Source organism: Gigantopelta aegis, chromosome 7, assembly GCF_016097555.1.
Source record: "Gigantopelta aegis isolate Gae_Host chromosome 7, Gae_host_genome, whole genome shotgun sequence".
Classification (NCBI taxonomy): Eukaryota; Metazoa; Mollusca; class Gastropoda; order Neomphalida; family Peltospiridae; genus Gigantopelta; species Gigantopelta aegis.
In genome coordinates, this window is record NC_054705.1 from 5,242,781 (window position 1) to 5,269,220 (window position 26,440).

Consider the following 26,440-nt stretch of genomic DNA (forward strand, 5'->3'; position numbering starts at 1 on the left):
TCTTAAGGATGCATATTCTTAACTTTGCAGACATTTCAACATGGATCCCGCTAACAGAGGTTTTTAATTAATATAATGACATATTTAGTACATGTTCGTGCTTAGAATTTTAGTGTTGTGCATCCCATGCGTTTCCATTACTTCCAATGTGTATAGTAGCTGAAAACAGCATTTTGTGTGACATGTAGCTATTGATGGAGACATATAGTTTCAATTATTACAAACCAACTACTTATCAGACACACAGTTGATAAAAACAGGTATTGATATTCTAACGAAAACAAAATGTATTAATACGTAATGGTACTTATTAACATGGAAATATGCCAAAATGCCTATACTAAGACAGGGGTGTCCCTTGCACTCTATTTGCCAATGCCTGGTCTCATGTTGCTTTTGGAATACCAGTAGTGCGGCAATGGTTGGAACAAGACAAATCCCACGGTGCCTACTGACGGAAAATCATATTTCAAATTGTACTCTTTATTTCTGGGGCTATTTATAAGTTCAGCCTGTTTGTATGAAATTCCGGAAAGAGAAGACGTACATTTCATTGGTCAGCCTGATTGTTCAACAGATTCAATGCCATGGCGAAACTAATTGAACGGATATCGCTTACATTAAATGGAACCAGCACTCGATCACTTGGAAAGGAAAACTAATTAATTGTACTTAAAGGGACTGTCCTGAGTGTGCAGCCATTGTAAGATGTTTGCGATAACAGAGACTTCCTGGCGAGTATTATGTTATACTAAATACATGTTTTTATTTAGAATGCCAGTGGTTGTATATTGATTGTGTTTGCGGTCGTATACTAATGTTTGCAGCACTCAGTTTTAATTTAATTTGTGATATATATTTTTTCGTACATACGAAATTACTGAGAGGTAAAATCCGGTTTGGGCTACTGCAAGCATTAGGACAACAACACACACCTTGTAAATACAGACACTGATATTTAAAATAAGCAAATGCATTCAATTTGTATATTACGCCATCGAACAGGCTCTATTGTCGCAAACATATCACAATTTCATGGCTATAAACTCAGGACTGTCCCATTAACACCTGGTTCGGCGCATGTTACGGCTCGTGTAATTTTGATGTGGGAAAGTTTATCTATACTGTTCCCTGTTGTAATGACAGGAAATACACGAACAGGACGGCAGCATGACTTTCAGTGAAAATGATGGCGAATTAATTCATCTTGTTAAGACAAAGTCTGAAGCTAAGTGTGAATCGAAAGATGAGAAGAAACTCGATTCGTGTGGTAATCTTTTACGTTATGGAAGTAGTTCGGGCGTATGAATATGCCAACAGTCCGAGTGTAGGGGGTGGGGGTGGGGGGCGCATATTCATGTATATAACATTCTAACTTTCATATATGCATTTTTTGCATTGGTTAATTTTCGTGATAAATTGGACGATAGATGCACGCTGTCATGGGCAACCAGGATTTATTACGATATGCTGTCACTTGGGCTCACATGTGGTGTTTTTGTTAGTATATTAATTCCGCGTCTACCATTATATTTAAACGTCGTTACAAATAATTTTCAAAAATATTACTAACTTCAGATGAAAATTAGGTTATTGTTCTTATTTCGTGTCATTACAATTTTTAATACTTCATTAGCAGCAATTGACACACACCACCCTCGAGTACGGTCCGGTCGCAGCAGTCAATTCCTTCATGTGTCTTATTGCCTCCTATTCTAATGTCCGAAACCAAAATGTTAACAACTACGATAAAATGTTCTCGTACCTTTATTTTTCGTTAGATTTTACCCACATTTTGTGAAGACGGAAGTCCTCAAACCACCATTACAGTGAGACAGATTCCACACACTAGAAGATAACTATGTCACCTATATCGACTTTTCTGAGAGCACTTAGGGCAAAAGACATGTAATTTTGTGCCGGTGTAACGTGGTATTTGACTCCATTTTGCCTTTTTACGGAATATTCTCCAAGAGGGGTGAAAGGATATGACTTGATCTAACAACCTCATAACGTGTCATGATATAAAAGCAAACGTGATGACGACACATTGATTTTCTTTTTAATTTGTTTTGTTTAAAGGTACCACTAGAGAACATTGATTTTATATTAATTAAAAACAAGAAGTAAAGTTTGTTTTATTTAACGACGCCACTAGAGAACACTGATTTGTGTATCTTATCATCGGCTATTGGACGTCGAGCATATGGTCATTCTGACACTGTTTTTTTTTAGAGGAAACCCGCTGTCGCCACATAGTCTACTCTTTTACGACAGGCAGCAAGGGATATTTTTTGTTTGCGCTTCCCACAGGCAGGATAGTACAAACCATGGCTTTTGTTGAACCAGTTATGGATCACTGGTCGGTGCAAGTGGTTTACACCTACACATTGAGCCTTGCGAAGCACTCACTCAGGGTTTCGAGTCGGTATCTGGATTAAAAATCCCATGTCTCGACTGGGATCCGAACCCAGTACCTACCAGCCTGTAGACCGATGGCCTAACAACGACGCCACCGAGGCCGGTCTATATTAATTACGTCACATACTTTGGATGCTTTCACCCCTCTTGAAGCAAAGGAAACATATATTTTAGTGTAGGAATCATGTTTAACATACGGACTACAATACGGGCGTAGGAAGCGGGAGGGTGTGTGTGTGTGTGTGTGTGTGTGTGTAGGGGGGAGCAAGTGCCCCCCACTTTTCAGATATTTTGCTTTATATTTGCTTTATAATAGTGTAAAAGTGTAAATATTAAAGTGTGCCCCCCACTTTTGGCACCTTCCTACGCCACTGTACAAACTAATAAATTTGCATTTGCTTCAGTCAGTCGTAATATTATGTCAAACTTGTACGTACTATAAACTTTTTCATTGTATATCGTATGTAAGGAAAATAGATAATTAGGTGGGTTTTTTTTTTAATTTGTGGCATTTCTTTAATAAAAAATACTCAATAACATTTCGTACACCTAATAGGTGTAGTATTAGAATAGAAATAATATCACTGTTTCGTTGTTAACTATATTAATTTATCAAACAAATGTGTTTCCAAATTGTTTGATAATTCCTTATAGTTAAAAACGAAATACAGTGATATTATGCCCTAACTATGTGCATAAATATATTTTAAAACATCGCTTCTACCCCCTCCCCTGCGTCCTACGCCAGTGAGTAGACACATTGGATTGCACAAATTAACTCTAGTAAAAAATGTAATATATATATATATATATATATATATATATATATATATATATATATATATATATATATATATTAAATAATATAAAGTAACTTTAAAGCCAAATCTGTACTATAAACATAGCAATGAAATATATTCTTCAAAAAAGTAGAGGAACCTGAAATATTAATGTTAATATCAACTATTAGACCGAACATACGTTTTGACCACAGACATCCTAGTAAAGAACGTTCAGGTCTGTTTAACAACACACCGAAACACATTCCATAGTTTGCACGTGCTTTACGCAGTTGCCCCGTACACGTGCGTGGGGTTTCATTGTCGATTTCGACAATTTCCAAGAAGGTCGATTAATCACTATGGAATATTATTTCTGTCAATCTTTTTCATTCTGTTGATCATACAGTTGTTGTTATTTAGTTTTTAGTCATTTTTATTCTTTGAATTTACGGCTTACTGATAAAAAAATGTCAAATTTCAAATTTCACTTCTGACACCAATCGTCCTTCAAGATATTTAGTGTTAATAAAACCTACCGTAATACTGAAGAACCGGTTGTATTGTTTGCCCAAATTAATTCACTATTATCATATAACCATTCCACACAGGTAATGTACCTTACAATTTTGGCAATTGTAAATTCGTATTAGTTCCTCTACCTTGTTAAGAGTATAGAGATCTACAGAAACCATACAAGTATTATTCTCTCTATTTTAGTTACAGTGATAACCTATGCATGGTATTTATCCCTTTTTTTTTTCTTTTTTTTTAAAGATCATGGTTAAATTATCTCCCTTGTAAATTAGTCTGTTTTGATTATTGAGACAAGTGTCACTTCTTCGTATTTAAAATTTGATTGTACTTTAAAAAAAAAGTAATTTAAATAATTGTACATATAAAAAGGGATAATTACAATAAGATATTTAATCTTAATTCAATGCGAAGCTAAACAATGATGCCACAATGGCCTGCTTTGAGCGTAAGTTTTCAAATTAAACTTGGCGTTCGATTTGTTTGGGGGTTTTGTTTTGTTTTTGTGGGTGTTTTGGGTGGATTGCGTTGTCAGGTATGTTTGCACAGCAGTATTATTAAATAAATGTTAATGTAATAATTAAATAAAAACATGTATGTATGTATTGATGTATGAATGAATGAATATATATAGATATATATATATATATATATATATATATATATATATGTGTGTGTGTGTGTGTGTGTGTGTGTGTGTGTGTGTGTGTGTGTGTCGACGTTGACATAGATATTAACACACTGATGCAAGGAATAATTAAATCCTTTCTGGCCTCACAAATTGTCCCATGCCGTTGCTGGGAGTCGATCCCACGGCACTGAATTGCCTGCAACTTGCAGACTTGCCAAGAAACCTTTTAGGGATACAAAGAAAGGGATGCTTTTTAACTCAATTATATGCACGAGTCTCCAAGCTACGCAGTCGATGCCGCTTATGTGCTGGAAACAGTGGCCAGACCTGGCATTGGCTAGTATGTATTAATGTATGAATATCTATATATTTCATGTTGAGGTTGACTGTTAATGTATGAATATCTATACATTATATGTAGAGGTTCACTGTAACATACATTGATATTAACGCACTGGCGCAGGGAATAGTTAAGTCATTTCTGACCGCACAAATTGGCCCATGTCGTTGCTGGTACTCGAACCTATGGCAAAGAATCGCCTGCAACTTGCAGACTTGCCACGATACCTATTGAGCTATTGAGGCATTCATAAAAAAGATGCGCTTTAACTCAACTACATTCATGCGGTCTACAATCTACGCGGTCGACCCCGCTATCGTGCATGAAACAGTGGGCAGACCTGGTCACTGGCTAGTATGTATTGATGTATTTATATCTATATATCGTATGTTGAGGTTGATTGTTACATAAATAGATATTAATGTATGGATGGATGGATGGATGGATGGATGGATGCATGCATGCATGCATGCATGTATGTGTGTATGGATTTAAGAATAAATGAACAGCTCAGACTTTCTTTTTTTTGAAATCTAAAACAAATTTTCTTTCTAATTTTGCCCCAGGGATTCAAAACTGATTTTAAATTGACCGTTGTAATATACAAAATAAAACTGTTTTTTGGCCAGTCTTGTTTGAAATAGATTTGGCTGGTACTGTGTTTTGTTTATCTGGCGAATACGATGCATTTGTTTTAAAAGTTTGTTGGGAAAGGGATAACAAACAAACCAATCGCTGAAAAACATTGACTGGTTTAGAGTCTTAGACGCAAGCTTGCGCGGCAGGTAGTCGTTTAGAGAATAATATATCCTTGAGACTTGAATTGTTTTGTTTTGTGTATGCGATAACCGGACGTGCTGCAATAAGGTTTTTCATAACAGTTTGCAGATTTAAAAATCCCTCCTTCATACGTTTACCAATATCAACGCTACGTCTACTGTAAATTATTGGATTTTTTTTTTTTTTTTTTTTTTTTTTCTTTTTTATCTCTTTCTACGGCTTTACCAGATTCAACGTTGATCCCAAATTGCTGTTTTGTCTGTAATGTACGAATCCAGAAGACCTCTCGTTCAAGTCTTAAGAGGTCTGTTTCGTCTTTTGGAACAAGTAGCAAGTTGTTCAATTGTAAATATTACAAAATTTTCATCTAACGAATGGTCAGACAGATTGAAGTGATTGGCGACAGGGGTTGTCAACTTCATGCCGAATATCATACTTGTGAGAAGCTGCACTAATTCTCAGTCGGTACTGGGGATTTTATTTACATACATTACATGTGATTATATATACTACATTTTGTTAATCACAGTTCATGTCTCTCCGAATTTGATATTCAATTTTGGTCGGTTGGCTTTTGAAAGTCGACTGCGTTTTAAGTAGGTTGTGAAGTCTACACCTGGTTTGGTCACAAGCCAGAGCATATTTGAGGTGGTTGGATATGCTGAAGTTTATACAGTTTATAGTCTTCAGTTGTCATAAGGGGATTTTCTAATTTTTGATTTAATTTGTCTTAAAAATCGGATTGAATATCCCCTAGGTTTTAAAGCACTAAATAAAAGTGAACAAACCTCAATGAAATTCTGTTTGTTACTGGAATTTCTGTGAAATCGAATAATCTGAGATTTAACAGTGTATTTGTAGGTGTGGCGTGGGTGAAATGACTTGCAGTGGAGAAGTTGGTGTGTGTCTGTGGGTTTGAAAAACACTTTGTAGTCTAGGTAACCTGGTGTTTCAAACTGTGCACCTTTATAAATTGTTATATCCAAACAGTCAACTGATTTACGTGATACTGTGGCCTTAAGTTTGATATTGTCATACGGTTGCGTTAATAGCTCAGAATAGTTCCAAAATTCTTGTTTGGAATGTGGCCAAATGATAAGTATATCGTCGTGATGTCTGAGGTACAAAAGAGGTGTTTTACTCGATTTCTTTAAAGCAGCTTCTTCCTATTCGGCGACAAAGATAGATGCAAAAATTGGACTAAAACATTTGTCCATAGCACAACCACACACTTGCTGATACATTTCTTCATCAAACTCAAAATCATGTCCTTTTAGGCTTAATTCTAACAACTCAATAGTGTTTATATCTGATCTGTTGCGATCTGTATACTTATCCTCTTAACTGAATCAATGCCCGCATCAATACCTATGTTGGTGCACATGGAGTCAATATCAAGGTTTACAAAAATTAATCTTTTGGGATTTTTGTTTTTGATAATTTTGATAGAAGATCTTCAGTGTTCTTTTTACAAAACTGTCATGTCTGTTTGCAATTGGTTTTAAGTGAAGTCTATGTATTCTGAAATATTGTACGATTCTGATCCACAGTCTGAAATGATTGGACGACCGGGTGGTGTGTTAATATCGGTCAATATATCGGATGACTTGTGGATTTGTGGAAGTAGGTAAAATTCCCGGGTTTGTGATTGTGTCCTGGCTTCTAAATATGTTTCCTTTTTTTTTTATTAATATGTAATTGATCTTTTAGACATTGAATAATTGCATTAAACGTTTTACAATTCTCAGGCCAAATACCTTTGTCTAATTTTGTTGTAGTTCTTTCAGTTATTAAGCTGCCGATGGCTTCCCGGATATAGTTGATAGAATGACAGTGGCTGGCCCCGTATCTGCAGGTTTTATAACAATTTTGCGGTTTTTGCGTAGTTTGGTCAGAGCACGACTTTCCATGACAGAACGAATTTGCTGATTTGTGTAAACCAGCATATGACCCACCTTTTCCACTATCCCTTTATGAGCTTTAATGATTTCTGGATCTACTCTACAGTTTGGGGGTAACCAGCCTGAGTTTTCTGTGAATGGAATTTTTTCTCCAGTTGAATGCCGAAAACAGTCAGCCAGTTTCATTTTGTGGTCCAAAAACTGTCATATTCATTATACCATTGTCACGTTTAGCCTCTAAGCCTGTTGTTGGCTGGGGGTGGGAACAAAATGCATACCCCCAGTTATGATTTGTCAGCGGATGTTAGAAGGTTAGTGTCACCAGTTAGGTTAACAATGTTAGTTCGTAGTCCTAAATCAGGGTGGACATTACCCTTTCCCGGCCTTAGTTTAAATTTAAGTACCACACCCAACTGCGATACAGTTTATTGGCAGTTGTTCCTGTCCGGTGGGTGGTGTCTTGCCCAGCCAGAATCACACGCGCGAAGACAGGTTTCTTGACTAGCCAAAAGTATGTCCGAAAATTTAAGCTCGATAAAATGTATTTGTGACATAGGGAAACGTTTCCGAATCGAGCTTGTCATGTTTCGAGAGAGAGAGAGAGAGAGAGAGAGAGAGAGAGAGAGAGAGAGAGAGAGAGAGAGAGAGAGAGAGAGAGAGAGAGAGAGAGAGAGAGAGAGAGAGAGAGAGAGAGAGAATTAATCCCCCTGCAATAACAATCAATTTAGTGCCTTACACTTCCGCTTTCAAACTACGCTGGAACACATTTGCTTGAAGATTAGTAATTTAATTACCCTTGATTGTATAACCAGTTATAATTAAAGAAAATATGGTTAGGAATGTTATACTCTCTGTGTACAAAGCATAAGAGTAAGAGACAGCCCATTGCCCGTCCCCCCCCCCCTTCCCCCCAGTCCAGGAGAAAATCCCCAAATTCGGGCAAAAATAACAAGAGATATTCGGGGAAAATGAGCTGGTTTGAATACTTTTGACTATGCATTTTCAACATTCTACCCATAATATTGTTTGCAATCCATGTAAAAATGCTTCGCGATTCGTTTCCAACCCTTTGTAGCTCTTTGTCAACAATACTAATATGAATACACGTTGCCATCCAGATTCGGACACTTTTGTTTAATTTGGGCAAATATCACTCTGCCCCTCCCCCACAGCACAAATGGGAGCCAGCACATATACATTTCGGAAAGTGGCTGTAGTCGACCTCAGCACCTGATAACGAAATAAAGGCAATGGTGGTTAAATACGTATTCTAAGGTTTTCGTAAAAGGGACATAATGTCTGTTAAATCCAGTATATGTATATACCAGTGCACGATGTTTCTTCAGTTCTAGATTGAAAGGAACGAAACAACTGGTTTGTAACAGCTTGCTCGTCAGTTCCACCTGTAAGTTTACAACCAGTTGCAATAATTGTCATTTAACATGGAATCCAACATGTCTACAGTTGTAATGATCATGAACTACACATAATATGGTATGATCAGACGATTATTTTCAGTAGATAAATACATTGGCATCTAATCTATTCCTATCTCTCTATGTATGTATGTGTGTGTGTGTGTGTGTGTGTGTGTGTGTGTGTGTGTGTGTGTATATATATACGACTGTCTGTCTTTGTTGTTTTGTTTTTGGTTTTTGTTTGGGTGTATACATTGTATATTGCTGCTTTAGTGTTAGATCTCTCTCTCTCTCTCTCTCTCTCTCTCTCTCTCTCTCTCTCTCTCTCTCTCTCTCTCTCTCTCTCTCTCTCTCTCTCTCTCTCTCTCTCTCAAACATGGATGCAGCCATGTATATAATACATAAATATAAATGTATGGCGACTTCAAACAACACAACATCCTTCAGGTAACAAGGTATTTTTAATATCTTCACCATCCCACAGACATAATAGCACATACCACGTCTTTGGCATATCAATCGTGGTGCGCTGGCTGGGACGAGAAATAGCTCAATAGACTCACTGACGGGGGTCGATCCCACACCGACCGTGCACTTTACCCGAATACACAACAAACCAACGTACACGATTAAACAAACTAACAAATAACATTACACTCAATATTAATATATAAACTGTGATAAAGTAAGTGAATATAAATGTAAACGATTAATACCCTAAATACATAATTATTTCTATATTTAATGACAAAACTGCACTTGGTTACACTTTTGCCAAATATCCATTCGACTCTGCATGGTGCAGAAATACGATTTTGATATTCAGATGAATATCTACAGTGGGTCATCGTATCCTTGGGTAATAAAGGGACACATTCCTCATTTAATATCTGGTTTACATTTATTTCAGTGTGTCGTTCGAGGATGCAGAAGCGACATATCCTGGCTATCTGGGCTTTCTTTGGTATCGGCACTATGTACGCTATGCGAGTCGGTCTCAGTGTGGCCCTAGTGGCCATGGTGAATAACACAGCCTCGACAAAGAATGAATCGCAAAACAACGAATGCATTGGACCCAATTATACGACAAAACAAGATGTGGTAATGTGTATATAATACTGCATGAGTGGTCTCTATATTAACTATTTGTGATATTGTATGTCAACAAAACAGTCGGTGGTCTACAGAGAGTATTATATGATACGCCGTTAGATATATATCTTACAACATTTGTACAACAAAGGGCGACGTTTCTACAACTAGACGGTATTCAGGATAAGACAGACAGCTCAAAACTTCACAAACTTTAGCAAGCTAAGGTGAAATAAAAATAAGCTTTAGACGAGAAGCTAGAGAGAGAATCATGAGATCAAGCCCTAGTTTGTCAAATTCCCATTCGACTCTGCATCGTGCATAGATACAAACGTAACCACCTATTAGGAATTTGTCGGTCAGTCACGTGGAGTGATGGAGTACCAAATTGATAGCTCTCCTTAAACGACGAAAGGCTGTATTGGGATGGACACACCATGAACTGAATTCATACAATTAGTGTTTTAATTTTCTCACATACACACACACACACACACACACACACACACACACACACACACACACACACACACACACACACACACACACACACACCATTGGCAATCGTGCACAATATACCTCTTGAAAGTAATTAAAATGATTTCTAGTTCTTGATTAGCATATACAATGATTTATTGTTTTATTTTAATGTATTCTTATTAATAGGGGTAAGGCGTAGCCCAGTGGTAAAGCGCTCGCTTTATGCATGGTTGGATTGGGATCGATCCCCGTCAGTGGGTCCATCGGGCTATTTCTCGATCCAGCCAGTGCACCATGACCGCTACATCAAATGCTGTGGTATGTGCTATCCTTCTATGGGATGGTGCATATAAAAGATCCCTTGCTGCTAATTGAAAAGAGTAGACCATGAAGTGGCGACAACGGGTTTCCTCCTTCGATATCTGTGTGGGCCGTAACCATATGTCCGACGCCATATAACCGTAAATAAAATGTGTTGAGTGTGTCGTTAAATAAATCACTTCCTTCTTGTCCTTCTTATTAATACTGAGTGTTGTCTATATCAGTCGGTAGAACGGGCGCCTGATATATTCCGTGGGTCCATTCTTTTATTGACATGTCCACCTTCTAAACAAGTTTCCCACGTCTGGTACATCTAAGGACGTGGTGTGAACAGGTCTGTCTGTGCGAAAGTGCATAATAATTATTATAAAAGACCAGTTGCTGTTAACTGAAAAAAAAATAGCAGGTGTCATCTGAAGACTTCAAGTCAGAATTGCTAAATACCTGACATCAAATAGCCGTCGATTATTTATTTAACGTTCGCTATTTTTATCGCTAACACAGTACACTTTTATCTTTAATATTTAGTATTAAAGTGACAGATCCTAGTGTTTAAACACTATATAATATCGGTCATAATTAGAGCTGCTTTTGATAACTGAAATCATACTTTACTTAGATTTTATTGCTAAGATTATCAGTTTACGTACATCATGGTGTTTTTAATATCACAAAATGCATTTTGCGTATTTTTTAACGCACGTGCGTCTGAAAAGTAACGGTTATGGAGTTGAGTTTTAGTTTATTTTATAATGGTGTTTCGTGCTGGTGTAAAATTATCCAAATATTTGTTTATTTGTTTTGTTTAAGGACACCAATGGAGCACATTGATTAATTAATCATCGGCTGTTGGATGTCAAACATTTAGTAATTCTGACCCATAGTCATCAGAGGAAACCTGCTATATTTTTCATAATGCAGAAAGGGATATTTTATATGTATTTCCAGACAGGAAAGCAATAATGACTTTTGTCCAGTTGTGGTTCACTGGTTGAGTCGAGAAAGAAATTCAAGTAGCTGAATGGATCCATCGAGCTGGTTCGATCTTTCAGTGCACGTACCTCAAGCGATCACTGAAGTGATTAAACTAAATCTCATCCCTTTATCCAAATGTGTTACATGGTTGTAGATTAAAGTTTGTTTTTATTAACGACATCACATATTGATTATTAATCATCGGCTATTGGATGTCAACCATTTCGTTATCCTGACATATAGCCTTAGAGAGGAAACCCGCTATATTTGTTTCCATTAGTAGCAAGGGGTCTTTTATATGCACATCCAAAAAACAGGAAAAACGCATACCACAGCTTTTGATATAACAGTCGTAGTGCACTGGCTGGAATGAGAAATAGCCCAATGGGCCCACCGACGGGGATCGATCTCAAACAGACCGCACATCAAGCGGGCGCCTTACCACTGGGGTACGTCCAGCCCCTAGCGTTGTAGATTAACTAAGCTTGGTTTCCATTTTGTCGGGCTGAAACTAGGGCCAGTCAGGAGAATTTTCCTGGAACGAGAAGACTCAAGGCTGGGTTCTTGGCGCCTTCTTCTATGGCTACATCATCACACAGATCCCAGGTGGATATCTGGCCACGAGATTTGGCGCCAAACGTCTTCTCGCCGTTGGACTTTTCTGTACCTCCACCATGACGATGCTCATACCAATGGCGGGAAGACTTCACGTCGGTGTTCTGATAGTGCTAAGGGTTGTCGGTGGACTGGGAGAGGTGAGTCGAGTGACAAAACCTAAATTTGTTTGTTTATTTTATTATATATGAAAGGTCCAAGAAAATAAACTACGATGTCCACATTGGACATAGAGTAAAATACTCTTGTGACGAACCAGAAAGGTTAATTCATTATATAAGTAGTTCGTTGTACACATTTGCGAAAGTTGGTTATTAATGTGTAACCAGGGGTAGTTTTGCAATTAATGATAACTACCGCATTTGAATATTATATTAATACCTATTGTTACTATTTATATATCCTACATTTATTTCAGTTACACTTTTAATAGTGTCACAACAGGTTGCATAATTATTTTATCAGTTGTCTAGCAGTTGGTTAGCTGTGTTGTGTTTTATGCAGTTGGGTGTGAGATCAGGGCACGTGAAGTTAGTGACAGTTACGCTTGACTGAACACTCTGACACATGACAGGTAGCAATGCATGCTGGTAAAATTCCGATCTTTTTCCCCGCCAAAAATAACCACACCTTGGGCACTTCCATCTTTTTCTTGGGACATCGAGATGCAAATGTAGAGCTACATGAAGTGAAAACTAAACTGTAGATCTTAACAGATTGCAAAGTCGTTAATTGTTTATATATATATATATATATATATATATATATATATATATATATATATATATATATATATATATATATATATATTATTCGTTTATATATATATTCGAGTGCTGTGTTTGGTGCGAGTTGAACAAGATGTTCTGGTGAGGAAATTGCATTTTTGTTTATGTGTGCACGCGACGACGTGTACATTGTACTTTGTATATATTGTCTCGCATCCATATGTGTTACAAACTAAATGTTAAGGATGCTTTGTTTTTATGTATTTTAGGTTTTTCTTTATGGCATTTTTTATTCTCTTGAACGCCCAACGTTGGGCGCCATCTGTAACCCTCACTCGGTTGAAGTAATGTTAACAACACTTCGGCGTAGGTTCAGCCATTTTTATTCAAGAGAATAAAAACATACCATAAAGAAAAACCAAAACATCTTGTTCAACCCGTCTTCATTCAAATTGCTGCTATCAATATTCCAGAGTAGATGACCCCAACTCATCACTTGGCAAGTTGCATTCTATCAAGCTGTCAACGACTTTAACTTCATGAATATTGCACAGATCCATTCTTGGTTTTATAATGAGAGGCTTTGCGGTCATGTTACAAATCTTCACTGGTAGTCGTACACTTGTTTTGTATTGGTTCAACTTGATAACCCTGGGACAGACTGTGTACCGAGAACTATCCACAATATTCTCTGTCACCACTTCAGAAATATTAAATTCAATTCCCTTTGCCATTCCACTAACAACTGTCGTCTCGTATGGAGCTACATGTACGGCCTTTTTATTCAATGACTTGACAACATAAGAGTTACAGGTGATACTATCAAATGCAACTTTCCACACAGTAGGAATATCAAAAGAATGGGTATCCTCTGAAACAAAGTCCTTGCATAACCTTATAATATTGGTTCCAACAATAACAGGGCACCCAGCAGTAAAATCTGTATCATGCACTACCAAAACGGGAATGGTAAACTCTGTGTTGGACAAGTCTGGCAAAGACCGCTTCTAAACGTCTCACATGTTCATCAAATGTCTTTGAAAATATCAATATGTCATCAATAAAAATCAAACATGTCTTTAAATGCATTTCTCCCATACATTTCTCCATCAACCTCTGAAAAGTAGCTGGCGCGTTAGTTAGAATAAAACCCATCCGGTTACATTCATAAAATCCTAACTTGCCCACTGTAAATGCTGTCTTTTCTTTGTCCCTCTCTTCTACTTCAACTTGCCAATACCCCGAACGAAGATCTAATTTGGAATAGTATCTAGAACCATGAAGAGTATCTATGACATCATCAAACCGAGGGAGCCTATAACTGTCTTTGTGAGTTCTCGAATTCAAAGTCCTAAAATCCAAACAAAACCTTAACGAACCATCCTTCTTCCTGACAAGTACTACGTTTGAAGCAAATGGGCTATTAGACTCCCTAATAATACCCGCATTCAACATTTCTTTCACATGTTGTCGTACCTCGTCATATTGAGTCTGTTTCGAGTTCCGAGTCTTCCAGTTCAGGAAGCAACAGTTCTCACACATACGTGAAGTATGTTATTCCCCAGCGAAGAAGAACAGTGCCAGTATCTTTGGAGACATCAATTCACCTAGAAGAGGATACTTCTAGGGAGCTGGTGATTGACAGTTTCCAGAGACGTAACAGTATCTTAGACTGTGGAGGATGTCGTAGCAGAAGAATCTCTGGAAACTCCAGAACAAGTGAATAGACGTTCCCAACGGAATCGAAAATCTCCCGATAGATTTCGAGACTGGGTTTATTGCCAACAGGTACACGATGAAGTGTTTGTTTAGATTGTGTGTCAGTCATAGTTTATAATGTGTATATAATGTATCAGTATTAACTGTTTTTAAGGTGATTATGGTTGATGCTCTTGGATGGGAGAATCGAAGATTTCATCTTTTGAGTGTGTTGTATTGTGCTGCTGCACATTGCAATTGCAATCATGGTATCACATTGTAAAATGTGTTCTATTTCACAAAACTTATTTTTATGATTGGGAAATATTAATCCTTTGATCCATCAATCACGTGGTAGAGGTAACTTTACTGAGCCACGGGGCAGAGGCAATTTCAGTGAACCCCGTGGTAGGGGCAATTACTTCTATCAGCGTGGTAGAGGTAACGTTACTCAACCACGAGGTCGAGGTTATTTCAACCAGCGTGAAGTTGTGGATCATGGTCTTCTTTTGGATGATGGTGATATTACTAACCCAAGCGGGCAGTGACCTCTCATGGTGGCCAACCAGAGGTCAGGGTTGATGAGAAATTTCTAGGCCAAACTTTTGTTAAAAGACTGATTGGTTCATCCAATGAGGGCATGATACATATTCAGAAACAGCAAATGACAGCATTGATCGACAGTGGATCAATGGTAACAACTATTTCAGAGAGTGGTTATCAGAGTTTAACAGATGAACCAGATCTTCGGAACCTAGATTCACTAGGAATAAAGGTGTCTGTGGCAGATGGATCTTCTTTGAAGTATTTAGGTTATATTGAATGTGCTATTGTCATCCCATTTTTGTCCAACACAGAGTTTACCATTCCCGTTTTGGTAGTGCATGATACAGATTTTACTGCTGTGTGCCCTGTTATTGTTGGAACCAATATTATACGGTTATGCAAGGACTTTGTTTCAGAGGATACCCATTCCATTATATGGAGATACTTTACGGTCAGTTCATTTTATGCAGTAGTTCGTTCTAAGCATGTTCGTTATAAGTGTACTTTACTGTCTGTGTCAATTATTTGCTCTATCTCATATTTAGAGTATGCACTTTTTAACAAATTCAGTAAGATAGATAGATAGATAGATAGATAGAGAGACAGACAGACAGACAGACAGACGTATAGATATATATATATAGATAGATCATGCTCATTCACACGGTATAAGCGTATTTAAAATGCATTTAATAGGAAAGAGTACACTATAGTACTGTCGGAAATGGAATACACATGATTTTCGTCGATTATTTCTTTCATATTAAACTGACAAGTAAATATTTTGTAAATACCCATTCAATGATACTTTACGTAATTTAGCATTTACTTGTTTTGGGCGCTCATTGATGTTCAAGGTGGTGTTTACTCTTGAAATTAAAAAAAATATATATCAGTAAACAGGTGATTTGTGCACTTTATTGGAACAGACTATAACAAATTTTGGTCTACGTGTCAATTTCATTGCTGTTACAATAGGTGAGGGACTGTTTCTGGTGATGGTTTGCCCCTATCCCTCTCCAAAACAAAATATTTGAAGTCATTTATAAGTACTTTTGAGCAAAACTGTGAAGAGCCATTATGAGTGATCCATTATACCGGTATTAAAGGTGCTGTCTCAATGTTGCCCAATGACAGCTATTGCAAATTATATATATATATAAAAATTTTGATTAACATTTAAAGAAGACACCTTTAACAACATGCCCAATAAATGATTATAGCAAATAATTTTATCTACTGGTAGAAAATACATTTTTATTGGAGAATCTTTATCACAGCGCACATTATATAGCACCTTTAAATTGATGTAAGATTGTGTAAATTTCTAATGTACTTTTATTGAATTTATATTCAATAAATATGCTTGTCATAATTAATAATTTATGCTGCAATTCAAAATAATCAGTTAACTTTCAGTTTTAAATTACAAGTTTGTTTAAGGGTAAATGAAATTGACACATATCGATCAAAATGTGTTATATTATGTTCCAATAAAGGTCACAAATCACCTGTTTACTGACATTTTTATTTTAATTTCAAGAGTAAACACCACCTTGAATATCAATGAGCGCACAAACCAAGTAGATGCTAAATTAGGTAAAGTATCACTGAATGGGTATTTACAAAATATTTACTTGTCAGTTTAATATGAAAGAAATAATCGACGAAAATCATTTGTATTCCATTTCCGACAGTACTTTAGTTATCTATATTTCACTGACGTTACGTTAAAATAGGTCACACAGGTAGTAAATAATGTAACAAAAATAACGTGGAGTTGTATTATCAAAAACACAGAATACTCTTGATAAATATGATGTACAGAGAAAGAAAGAAATGTTTTATTTAACGACGCACTCAACACATTTTATTTACGGTTATATGACGTCAGACATATGGTTAAGGACCACACAGATTCTAAGAGGAAACCCGCTGTCGCCACTACATGGGCTATTCTTCCGCTTAGCAGCAAGGGATCTTTTATTTGCGCTTCCCACAGGCAGGATAGCACAAACCATGGCCTTTGTTGAACCAGTTATGGATCACTGGTCGGTGAGCCTTGCGGAGCACTCACTCAGGGTTTGGAGTCGGTATCTGGATTAAAAATCCCATACCTCGACTGGGATCCGAACCCAGTACCTACCAGCCTGTAGACCGATGACCTGCCACGATGCCACCGAGGCCGGTATGCTGTAGAGAGAGTGAATGTTTTAAATGTCGTGTAGGTCAAGGTCAAAGTAGGACAATAAACTAAAATTATATCATTGTAGTAGGCCAGTAATGGTTGTTGGTAAACCATGCACTCTTAGGTATTCACGATTACATTAGTACAGAGTTGTACATTTAAAGTTCAGTTATGTCAAAATGCTAAAAGTGTGACATCGTAGGTTATTCCCGTGTGCGTGTGTGTGTATGTGTATGTGTGCATATCTGCCTATCTATATAATATGTATTAATTTATATATTTACAGGGAGTAACATTTCCGGGCATGTATGTCTTATGGGGCAACTGGGCCCCTACGTTGGAACGCAGTCAATTAACTGGATTTGTCATTGCGGGTATTACTCTAATTATGTGAATATCAGTGTTCTGTTCCTCACAGCATATAACCTAACATATGAGGTGATTAAAGTCCAGAAACAATTCGCGGGTCTTCTCGTGGCAGACAAAAACAGATGCTCACACCTTGCGCCCGACACCCCTAGTCTTCTTCACTCTTTTGGGTTGGGGCGTAGGCCAATGATAATGCATTCGCCTGATGCGCGGTCGGTCTTCAGATTGTGATTTAATTATTTCTGATGAACCTGTTTGCACCCTTTTGGGAACACAAACTAGAAGAGCAGACCACAAGACACATGCTTGGTGACTGCTGCGATCGATCAGTGAATGGACCTCACTTGGACGTGGATGGATGCACGTTCATTGCTGTTAACGAAGTGTTGAAAGTTATAATGGCACGAAATAATAACAAGATAGTAAACAATAATATCATTTTCAACTGAAGTAAGTAATTTTGTTGAAAAGTATTTATATCGACGTTTAAATATAATCGAAGACGCGGAATTAATATACAAACGAAAACACCACACATGAGGCCAAGTGACAGTTTTCGGAATTTTGTTATCGTGATAAATCCTGGTTGCCCATGACAGCGTACATATACCGTCCGATTTATCACGACAATTAAACAATGGGAAAAAAGCTTATATGAAAGTTGTATTAGAATAGCCGATGAATAATAAATCAATGTGAGCTACTGGTGTCGTTGTGGCTATCCGAACGACAAAACAGTAGCGCGTGATTAGGACCATATATCTGCATAATGCAGGGCCGAAAAGGCAAAAGGCAAGTTAGTGTTTGATTCCATGAAATTCTGACCCTCGTCGGGCTGGCCACTCGGTGGGTTCCCCCGTCCCTCGTTCGGCGCGAGGGCGCACAACTGGCCGTCTCGTCCCGCACACGTCGGTGAAGCGCACACGTTGGGACCCGAAAGATGGTGAACTATGCCTAAGCAGGACGAAGCCAAAGGAACTCTGGTTGAAGTCCACAGCGACGTGCAAATTGATCGTCAGACTTGGGTATTGGGGCGAAAGATCTAGTGCCGCGTCTATATATGTCTGTTTGTGTCTGCCCCTATACCCAGGGGGAAACACACATTGTTTTCTTCGAAAAATGGACCCGGCGTGCTGTAAGAGGTTTGCCACCAAAAAACATATCTGCATATATCTAGGATCACAACCTAGGTAGACAACCTTGTCAACAAGCTACTGAAAATTTGTTATTAGCTGTTAAATATGATTCCTCTCTGCCAAATTCACGCAGTGTTTACATTTGGCTAGTAGTCAGTTTGTGATTTGGTCTCTTTTTGAAAAGTGTTTACTTTATTTTTGAAGTTGATTCCAAATGGATTTCTTTTCCACGGAATACGATGGTGCTAACCGATTTTTGATAAAGTGTGTCCAACATGACCTCTCGCACCCCCCCCCCCCCCCCCCCCCCCCCCCCCCAAATGTTTTGCTGAGGGTCAACATGAAAACTAACTTATATATGTAAATGTTGGTTGATTTGGATAATTTTTGCTGCGATCTATATCAATTCATGGATGGCCAATTCAATAAAATAATTTTCAAAATCCAAGATGACCGCTATTATGCTCAACATTCCAAATGGCCGCCAAAATGGTAAAATGTTCTAATGGGTTCATGAAATATATTTCAAATTCCTTTAATGTTTTTTTCTTGTATACAGTATTTATTGTCGCATCTTTGTAGTCAATATAAAAAAAATACTCAGAATGGTCATCACAAATAGAAAAATGTTATCAGATATGCATCTAATATACAGACTTTGTAAAACAAGTTCACAAAGAAACACAATACGTAGACTAAACTTGTTAAAAATTATGCCTTTATGTTGTGAATTTTATTGGAAATAATTGATGATGAACATAATTTATGTCGAAGTTTATTGATCTAGTAGTTGTTTTATAAATTATAACAATGAATTATTTTTGTTGAAGTATTAATATTATTATTTTTTTTTTTTTTTTTTTTTTTTTGAGTGAGTGAGGGACTGATGGACTATTCAGTTAATAAATTATGAGTTTATGAATTATTTTTGTTGGATTATTATTATTATTATTATTATTATTATTATTATTATTATTAAATTATTTTTGGGGAAGGGGGACTGATGGACTATTTGTTTAATAAATTACGGGAAAATAAAATTTGTGTTACCTTTACCTTTTTCTTGCAAATGTGATATGGGAACTGAAGTGGGAAATGTAAAACAGGGTATAAGCCACCACAAGCATTTGTTTAAAGCACTCTAAGATCAACTTTAGATACATTGGATAGATTCCACATGTGAAAACCCTCATCCTGATAGTATACAAACCTGCTGTCGCCTTGTCAGCAGATTAGGATAGTTCAGCAATATGGGAAGTAACATGTTTGTATAGAAATTGCCGTTTCAAGTCTGGCATCAACTACACTTAATAAAGTACTAAACAATAAAACACTAAACTGTCTCCGCCACACTGTTGAGGAATGCCCAAATAGATCACTGATATGTTGATTTTCTAAATATGGTTCACGTCCAACGTACAGAAAACAATTTTCCAGTTGCTGTTATGCTGTTTTATTTTTAATCGCCAAAACTTTGACAAACACGTCTTATATCTCTGAAGAGATGATAACTATTCAACATCTCAGAATCCCTGCTGTTTATTAGCGTATCTTGAAAGAAAGGTTTTAATGGATTCCTGCGTGTTGAAAAACAAACTAAAATACCACTGGATCAGATCATGGGAATACCTATTAACACATTCTCTATGAATGCAGGTGGTCTGTCGTGTGCTATTGAGAGATGGATGTATATAAAGTATGCTTTGGCTACAGTCAATATTGCAAAAAGGGCACAAAGGCAACGGGCTACTGAATTTGGTGTAAAGCGAATGCAGAAAACTGCGAATCACGAAGAACATCACTTCAGACCCCTAACAACAATCTCTAACTACATCAGAAACAGAAGCCACAAATACAGTGATCATGTTACGAAATAACACATCACACTTTACAAATTAATAGAAAAATACCAAAGATTCTTGCTGATATTGATGAAAAAAAACCTCTGGACGTGACCTATTTAATATGACGTGGCTGATCACAAAACGTATTATAAGCGAGGTGCAACTAGAACATCACCAAAGTCTTTGTTAAAAACCAATATCCAGAATGTTTGCTCACAACCACCAACATCGGTTCCATCCAGGGAAATTGCTGGAGCAAAACCTCAAATTCGGGCAGGAGATATTCGGGAAAATGTGTTAACCTGAGACCGTTTTACTATGTACATGCATTTCCATTATTCTACCCTAAAACTTAGTTGTAATACATATAAAAATTCGTTTGCAACACTATATATAGCTGTTTGGTAGTATTGCTAATATGAATAAATGTTTTTATCCAGATTCATGCATTTTCCTTTAATTCAGAAAAAAACAGCCTGCCCCCTACACAAATGGAAGTCCGTACGCCTATGCCAGTATAAATATAAATGTACCAATAAATGCATTCTAGATACAGATTTCTCTGACCTTCGTTAATTCCTCAAAGAGGCTGCATATTGTCAATGTTTCGTCGAGGCATGCAGGCACATGTGCGTAGCTGACTACACTGATGTTTACATACTGGAACTCATGCTTCTTATTGCTATCAAATGCAAGGACCACCAACATTGTAAAGAGGGATAATCTACCACATTTTCAAGGCATTGGCGGAACACCTTGTGAATGCCTATCAACTTTTCATGTGGCAACTGGGGCCGACTATACCCATCCATTATTTGGGCTTTCCAAGTTTCAGAGTTTCATGATGCGAAAACGTCATGACACAACATTCTTACTGACAACTGGACCAAAGGAAAACAGAAACATCTGGGGAAAGTCAGTACATCGTGCTATTCCCTGACAAAGGGATAAAGATGCGACTCAGACTTATGAAACACCTGCCTGAATACCAAGTTGGCCAACACCACTGACCTACTAGACATGACATAATAGATGAGCTAATATAATAATGATTCCAGTTTGATACCGATGATGAAAGGTCGAAATCGGAAGACAATGTTCAGTTCAGTGACGGAAATGTGACATTTATGTTTACAACACTGTTCCATATTATTACATTATTCTAGGTATTCTGTATACATCACCCATCTGAGAGTGACTCACAACTGCCATACTTTTCTTTCGGCTGAGATACTTTTTGAATCATGATATCAATTTTGTCGTTTTACTATATATGATGCATGTTAGTAGTATGTAGTCCTTACGAGAAGAAACGCCATTTTCTTACTATGATATTTACTACAAGTTATTTAATTCTGGGCCAACTGTTTTCTAAACTGACACAAAAATAGTGGGGTTTTATTATTTCCAAAACATTTTACTTTTCACATCACTGAAAATAAAACGACAATAATATTCATGGAGGCTAGGAAGAACAATAGGTGGTCATTTATGTTTAGTAATTTGTAAGTGTTTCCAGTCAACTGTAACAATACAGTGGCAGTAAATATATAAGGCAATGATATTAACGAAATTTGAAATTGATTTGTGAAACCATTAGAAAATGTCACCATTTTTCGAGGCCATTTTTACTGTTGAGCTTAATGCCGGCCTTCGTGGATTTTGAAAATGATTTTATTGAATTGGCCATCCTTTAATTGATATAAATCGACGCAAAACATATTCAAATCGACCAACATTTACATATATAAGTAAGTTTTCTTGTTGACCGCCCAGCAAAACATTTATCACAAATCGGTTTGCACCATTAGATTCCTTTGCAAAAATCAATTTGGAATCAACTTCAAACATAAACTAAACACTTTCTAAACCGAGAACAAATCAGAGGCTGTCTAGTGGGCAAATGGAGAGCACTGCGCGAATTTCACAAAGGTGCATCATATTTAACAACGAATAAACCAAAAATCAGTTGTCAAGGCTGTCCACCTAGATTGTGATCCTAGAGATATGTAGATATGATTTTAGGTGGCAAACCTTTTACAACGCGCCGAGTTAATGTTTCCAATTTGTCCCCTGGGTACTATAACTGTGTGTGCCTCTATATCTGTCTGTCTGTCTCCCTGTCTCTTTATGTTTATTTTGATCGTTATGTCTCTGTTGTCCTTCTGCTTCGACTCCTCTCTTTCTTTCTCGTTTTGTTTTTTGCTGTGTTATCTCTCTCTTGTATCCTCTCTGTCTGTCTGCCCCTGTCAACTAGTTTATCTGGCTACAAAGCAACTGAATAAAAAATATTTAGGTCGATTTTTTTAATTTCATTTATTTGCATATACCATTATAATGCGGTGGTGGTGGTGGTGGTGGTAAAGGGGGGGGGGGGGGGGTCACACTGCACTACTACAAACATTTTGATGGCCAACATACGCGTTGATTAAACAAGTGGGAGCACAGGTATATGCATTTTATCTTGATAACAATAAACACTATGCTGAGTAAAATATAATACATTGATACACAGGAGAGTACATTTAAATGCTTACTTACGAAACTGTTGTATGTTTTAAATTGTATATTGTTTTGCGCTTATAGGATTTATATATTTTTTACGTTTTTCTTTTAAATATTTTAGGATCTTCATTTGGGATAGTATTCGGAATGCCAATATCAGGAATCCTCTGCGATTCCAGATTGCTTGGAGGATGGCCCTCTGTGTTCTATGTGTTTGGTAAGTGACATGGTGTTACCAGTGGCGTCTTTATTGATAGGTGTCTTGATTTACCATAGTTTGACAACCAAGAGCCGATGAAAATTTCGTGATAGGGTGTCTTTAAACATTGATGCATCCCTTTATTCGTGTCTTGAATGTTGTTAACGAACCAGTGCACGTTTTGGTGATTACGTCTAAAGGATAGTAAAAAATGGTACATATGTCACGGTACTGAAGCTGATGTGAATAACATGTTATGGTTATTATTATTATTATTATATTTATTATTATTATTATCGTTGTTGTTGTTTCTGGTAGATACATCATGGTATGTGTTATTCGGTTCAATTCATTCCTGTGTTTCGTTCCCGTGGTGGCTTTATCTAACACACTATCGATGTGCCCATCTGTGAAATTTTCTATCAGTGGGTATTGTGTTTTATTTTTTAAATCTGCTATTGTTATATTTGTAATAGATTCTATCAAATCTGGTATTGTTTTAATGCATTATTGATATATCAGTAATATATTATGTAAAATATGTTGCAGGTGGCCTGGGTTTACTGTGGTTTGTGTTTTGGATGTGGATAATTCACGAGACACCAGCCGACCACCCAACAATAACAAAGGCAGAACGGCAGTATATTGAGGAGTCCATTGGTGAAAAAGAGGTACTGTGTTTCAATACAATATATCATGGATGTTAGTTATGGGTAATCTATTCCAACTCGAGCAAATGTTATTGCTTTATTTTATAAAAATTGTTTGTGATGGCCGAGCATTTTTGTCCGTGGGTTGGAATTGCCTTGTGTGTGTGTGTGTGTGTGTGTGTGTGTGTATATATATATATTTATATATATATATATATATATATATATATATATATATATATATATATATATATATATATATATATATATATTATTTTATATGGAGAAAGAAAGTAAAGGTGCGAAGCGTAAACAATTCTGTTTGAAACAAATGTACTTAGTGCATTCAGTGTTTTATTTGTTAGTTACGCACCGCCAGGTTTTGACCTCTGTAATTCGTCAACGTCAATTATAACTAATGTATGTAAGTGTCTTCTTTTTTCGATTTTTCTGTCAATAAATATATTTAGCCTATATACCCAAGCATATATTTCAAATTCATCTGGGTTATATTTTGTGTTTTGATATTTACTTGCTTTTACAATATACGCAAAATTAATGTACTCCACATCGTCGAAGGTGCCAATAACAGGTGGGGTGGGCGGGATGGGATGGGGTGGCCTGGAGTCTGGCGACAGTAATATATTTATTCGTCTGTCAACTTGGGATGTATAGTTTTCAGAGTTCAGAAGTATGTAGCGAAGTGCACGCTTCTTACAATATTAAGCGAAATCAATCAGCTGCAATACAGTTTGAAATTTGAACTCATATATAATAATTTCGAAACCTCGAACTCCCTGAAACTCGAACTAGTTCCTCGTCCCCTTCGAGATCAAGTTATCGAAGTTTGACGGGCGGCACAGTGTAAAAAATAGTGGTACGGCTCGTGGTTGCCAGAGTTTGAAAAGTGGTACGGCCATGGCCATACCGGCCGTACCGTCTGCACTGATTGATACAGTTTTCTTGTTCACTTAATGTTAAAACGAAGACAACATTTGTAAACTATTTATTTAGTTGGCAATCTTTTGTTGGCTCACTGTACACATTGCTCCTACAATTGAATAAACCACATACGCCAAAAATATAGTCTCTTGTACAACGACAAAAGTCAGCGAACATAATATAAAAATATTAAATAAATACACGAATCGGCATCTTTGTAAATAAATAATTCAATACAATTTTGAGAGAAAATGTATGACATCACTCGCTGTCGTTAGTTCGTCACTGACTTTCACTGTTGTCATGTTGGTCACTGAGCGTTTTACAGTGTTTTACGTTTCTGTCTTTATCAACCATTAACCCCTGCGCGTGCTGTAACCTCACCGATGTGCAGGGGAGTAACATTCTCTTTGAGAATGGCGAATACAGCACAAATTGATTTTTTCAGTAAAAGTCAGTATCTATCAGTGATATTTGTATTTTTGCACAGTTCTTTACACTGTTTTTATTTAAATTTTGAAGTTTTATATTGATGTTGATCATCACCTTATTTGTTTGCATTACCATTGTTTGACATCCAATAGCAGATGTGTTTTTCGTGCTGGGGTGTCATTAAACATTCATTCATTCATTCATTCATTCATTTATCATCCATTAAAGGCTTTTTTAGAAGATATCGCTGGCACTATTATTATTTGAGATATCTCCTGCGATATTGTCCTAGATGATATCGCTTCTTATAATCTTGATTGGTCTAAATTTAATCACAAGACATTATTTTGTTACGTCACTGTGTAAGTTTCAGCGTTAAACCTAACATTAGTGACGTCACGCCACTGTCGTTCCGTTAGTTAACGAGTCCACGGCGGCCAAATATAGTGACATCTGTCTCACATACAACATTGTATATATCAACACCAGTTCGGGGGGGGGGGGGGGGGGGGTGTGTGTGTTTGTTTTTTGTTCGTGTTTTTTGTTTTGTTTGTTGTTTTGCCTTTGTTTGTGTTCCAAATACTAAGTATTTAGAGCCAATGTCAGCATCAAAACAGAGTTGTATATAGCCACAACACTCACGATAAACCGAAGCAGATCGTTAGCATGTTGAGGGGTGGAATTTAAGTAGTTTTTGATGACGTTAACATTGTAATCGTGTATTTGTGTTTTTCTTTTTGTCAATGTATTTTTGGATTCATCAGGAACAGCAAAAACATTACCCCCTTCAAATTCAACATGGTTTTATTGTGTGCATGATTAAACTTGCTGGGGAGTGTGGGAGACGTTCAGGGTGAATGTGTTGTAGAAATAGAGGGTTTGGCTCAAATTCAAAAGAGGAATTGAATATCTCGAC

At 36.9% G+C, this 26,440-nt stretch overlaps 1 protein-coding gene across 1 annotated transcript in view; it reads left to right on the forward strand.

Moving 5' to 3' along the window:
• Positions 1-1,059: 1,059 nt before the first annotated feature.
• Positions 1,060-26,440, forward strand: part of LOC121377341 (sialin-like) — a 32,429-nt gene continuing 7,048 nt past the window's right edge. Inside the window, exons 1-6 of the mRNA XM_041505290.1 lie at positions 1,060-1,270; positions 9,715-9,905; positions 12,188-12,427; positions 17,734-17,821; positions 23,423-23,518; positions 24,050-24,171. Of these exons, the coding sequence (XP_041361224.1) occupies positions 1,171-1,270; positions 9,715-9,905; positions 12,188-12,427; positions 17,734-17,821; positions 23,423-23,518; positions 24,050-24,171 (837 nt within the window). The 5' untranslated portion in view covers positions 1,060-1,170. The remainder of the gene's footprint in view (positions 1,271-9,714; positions 9,906-12,187; positions 12,428-17,733; positions 17,822-23,422; positions 23,519-24,049; positions 24,172-26,440) is intronic.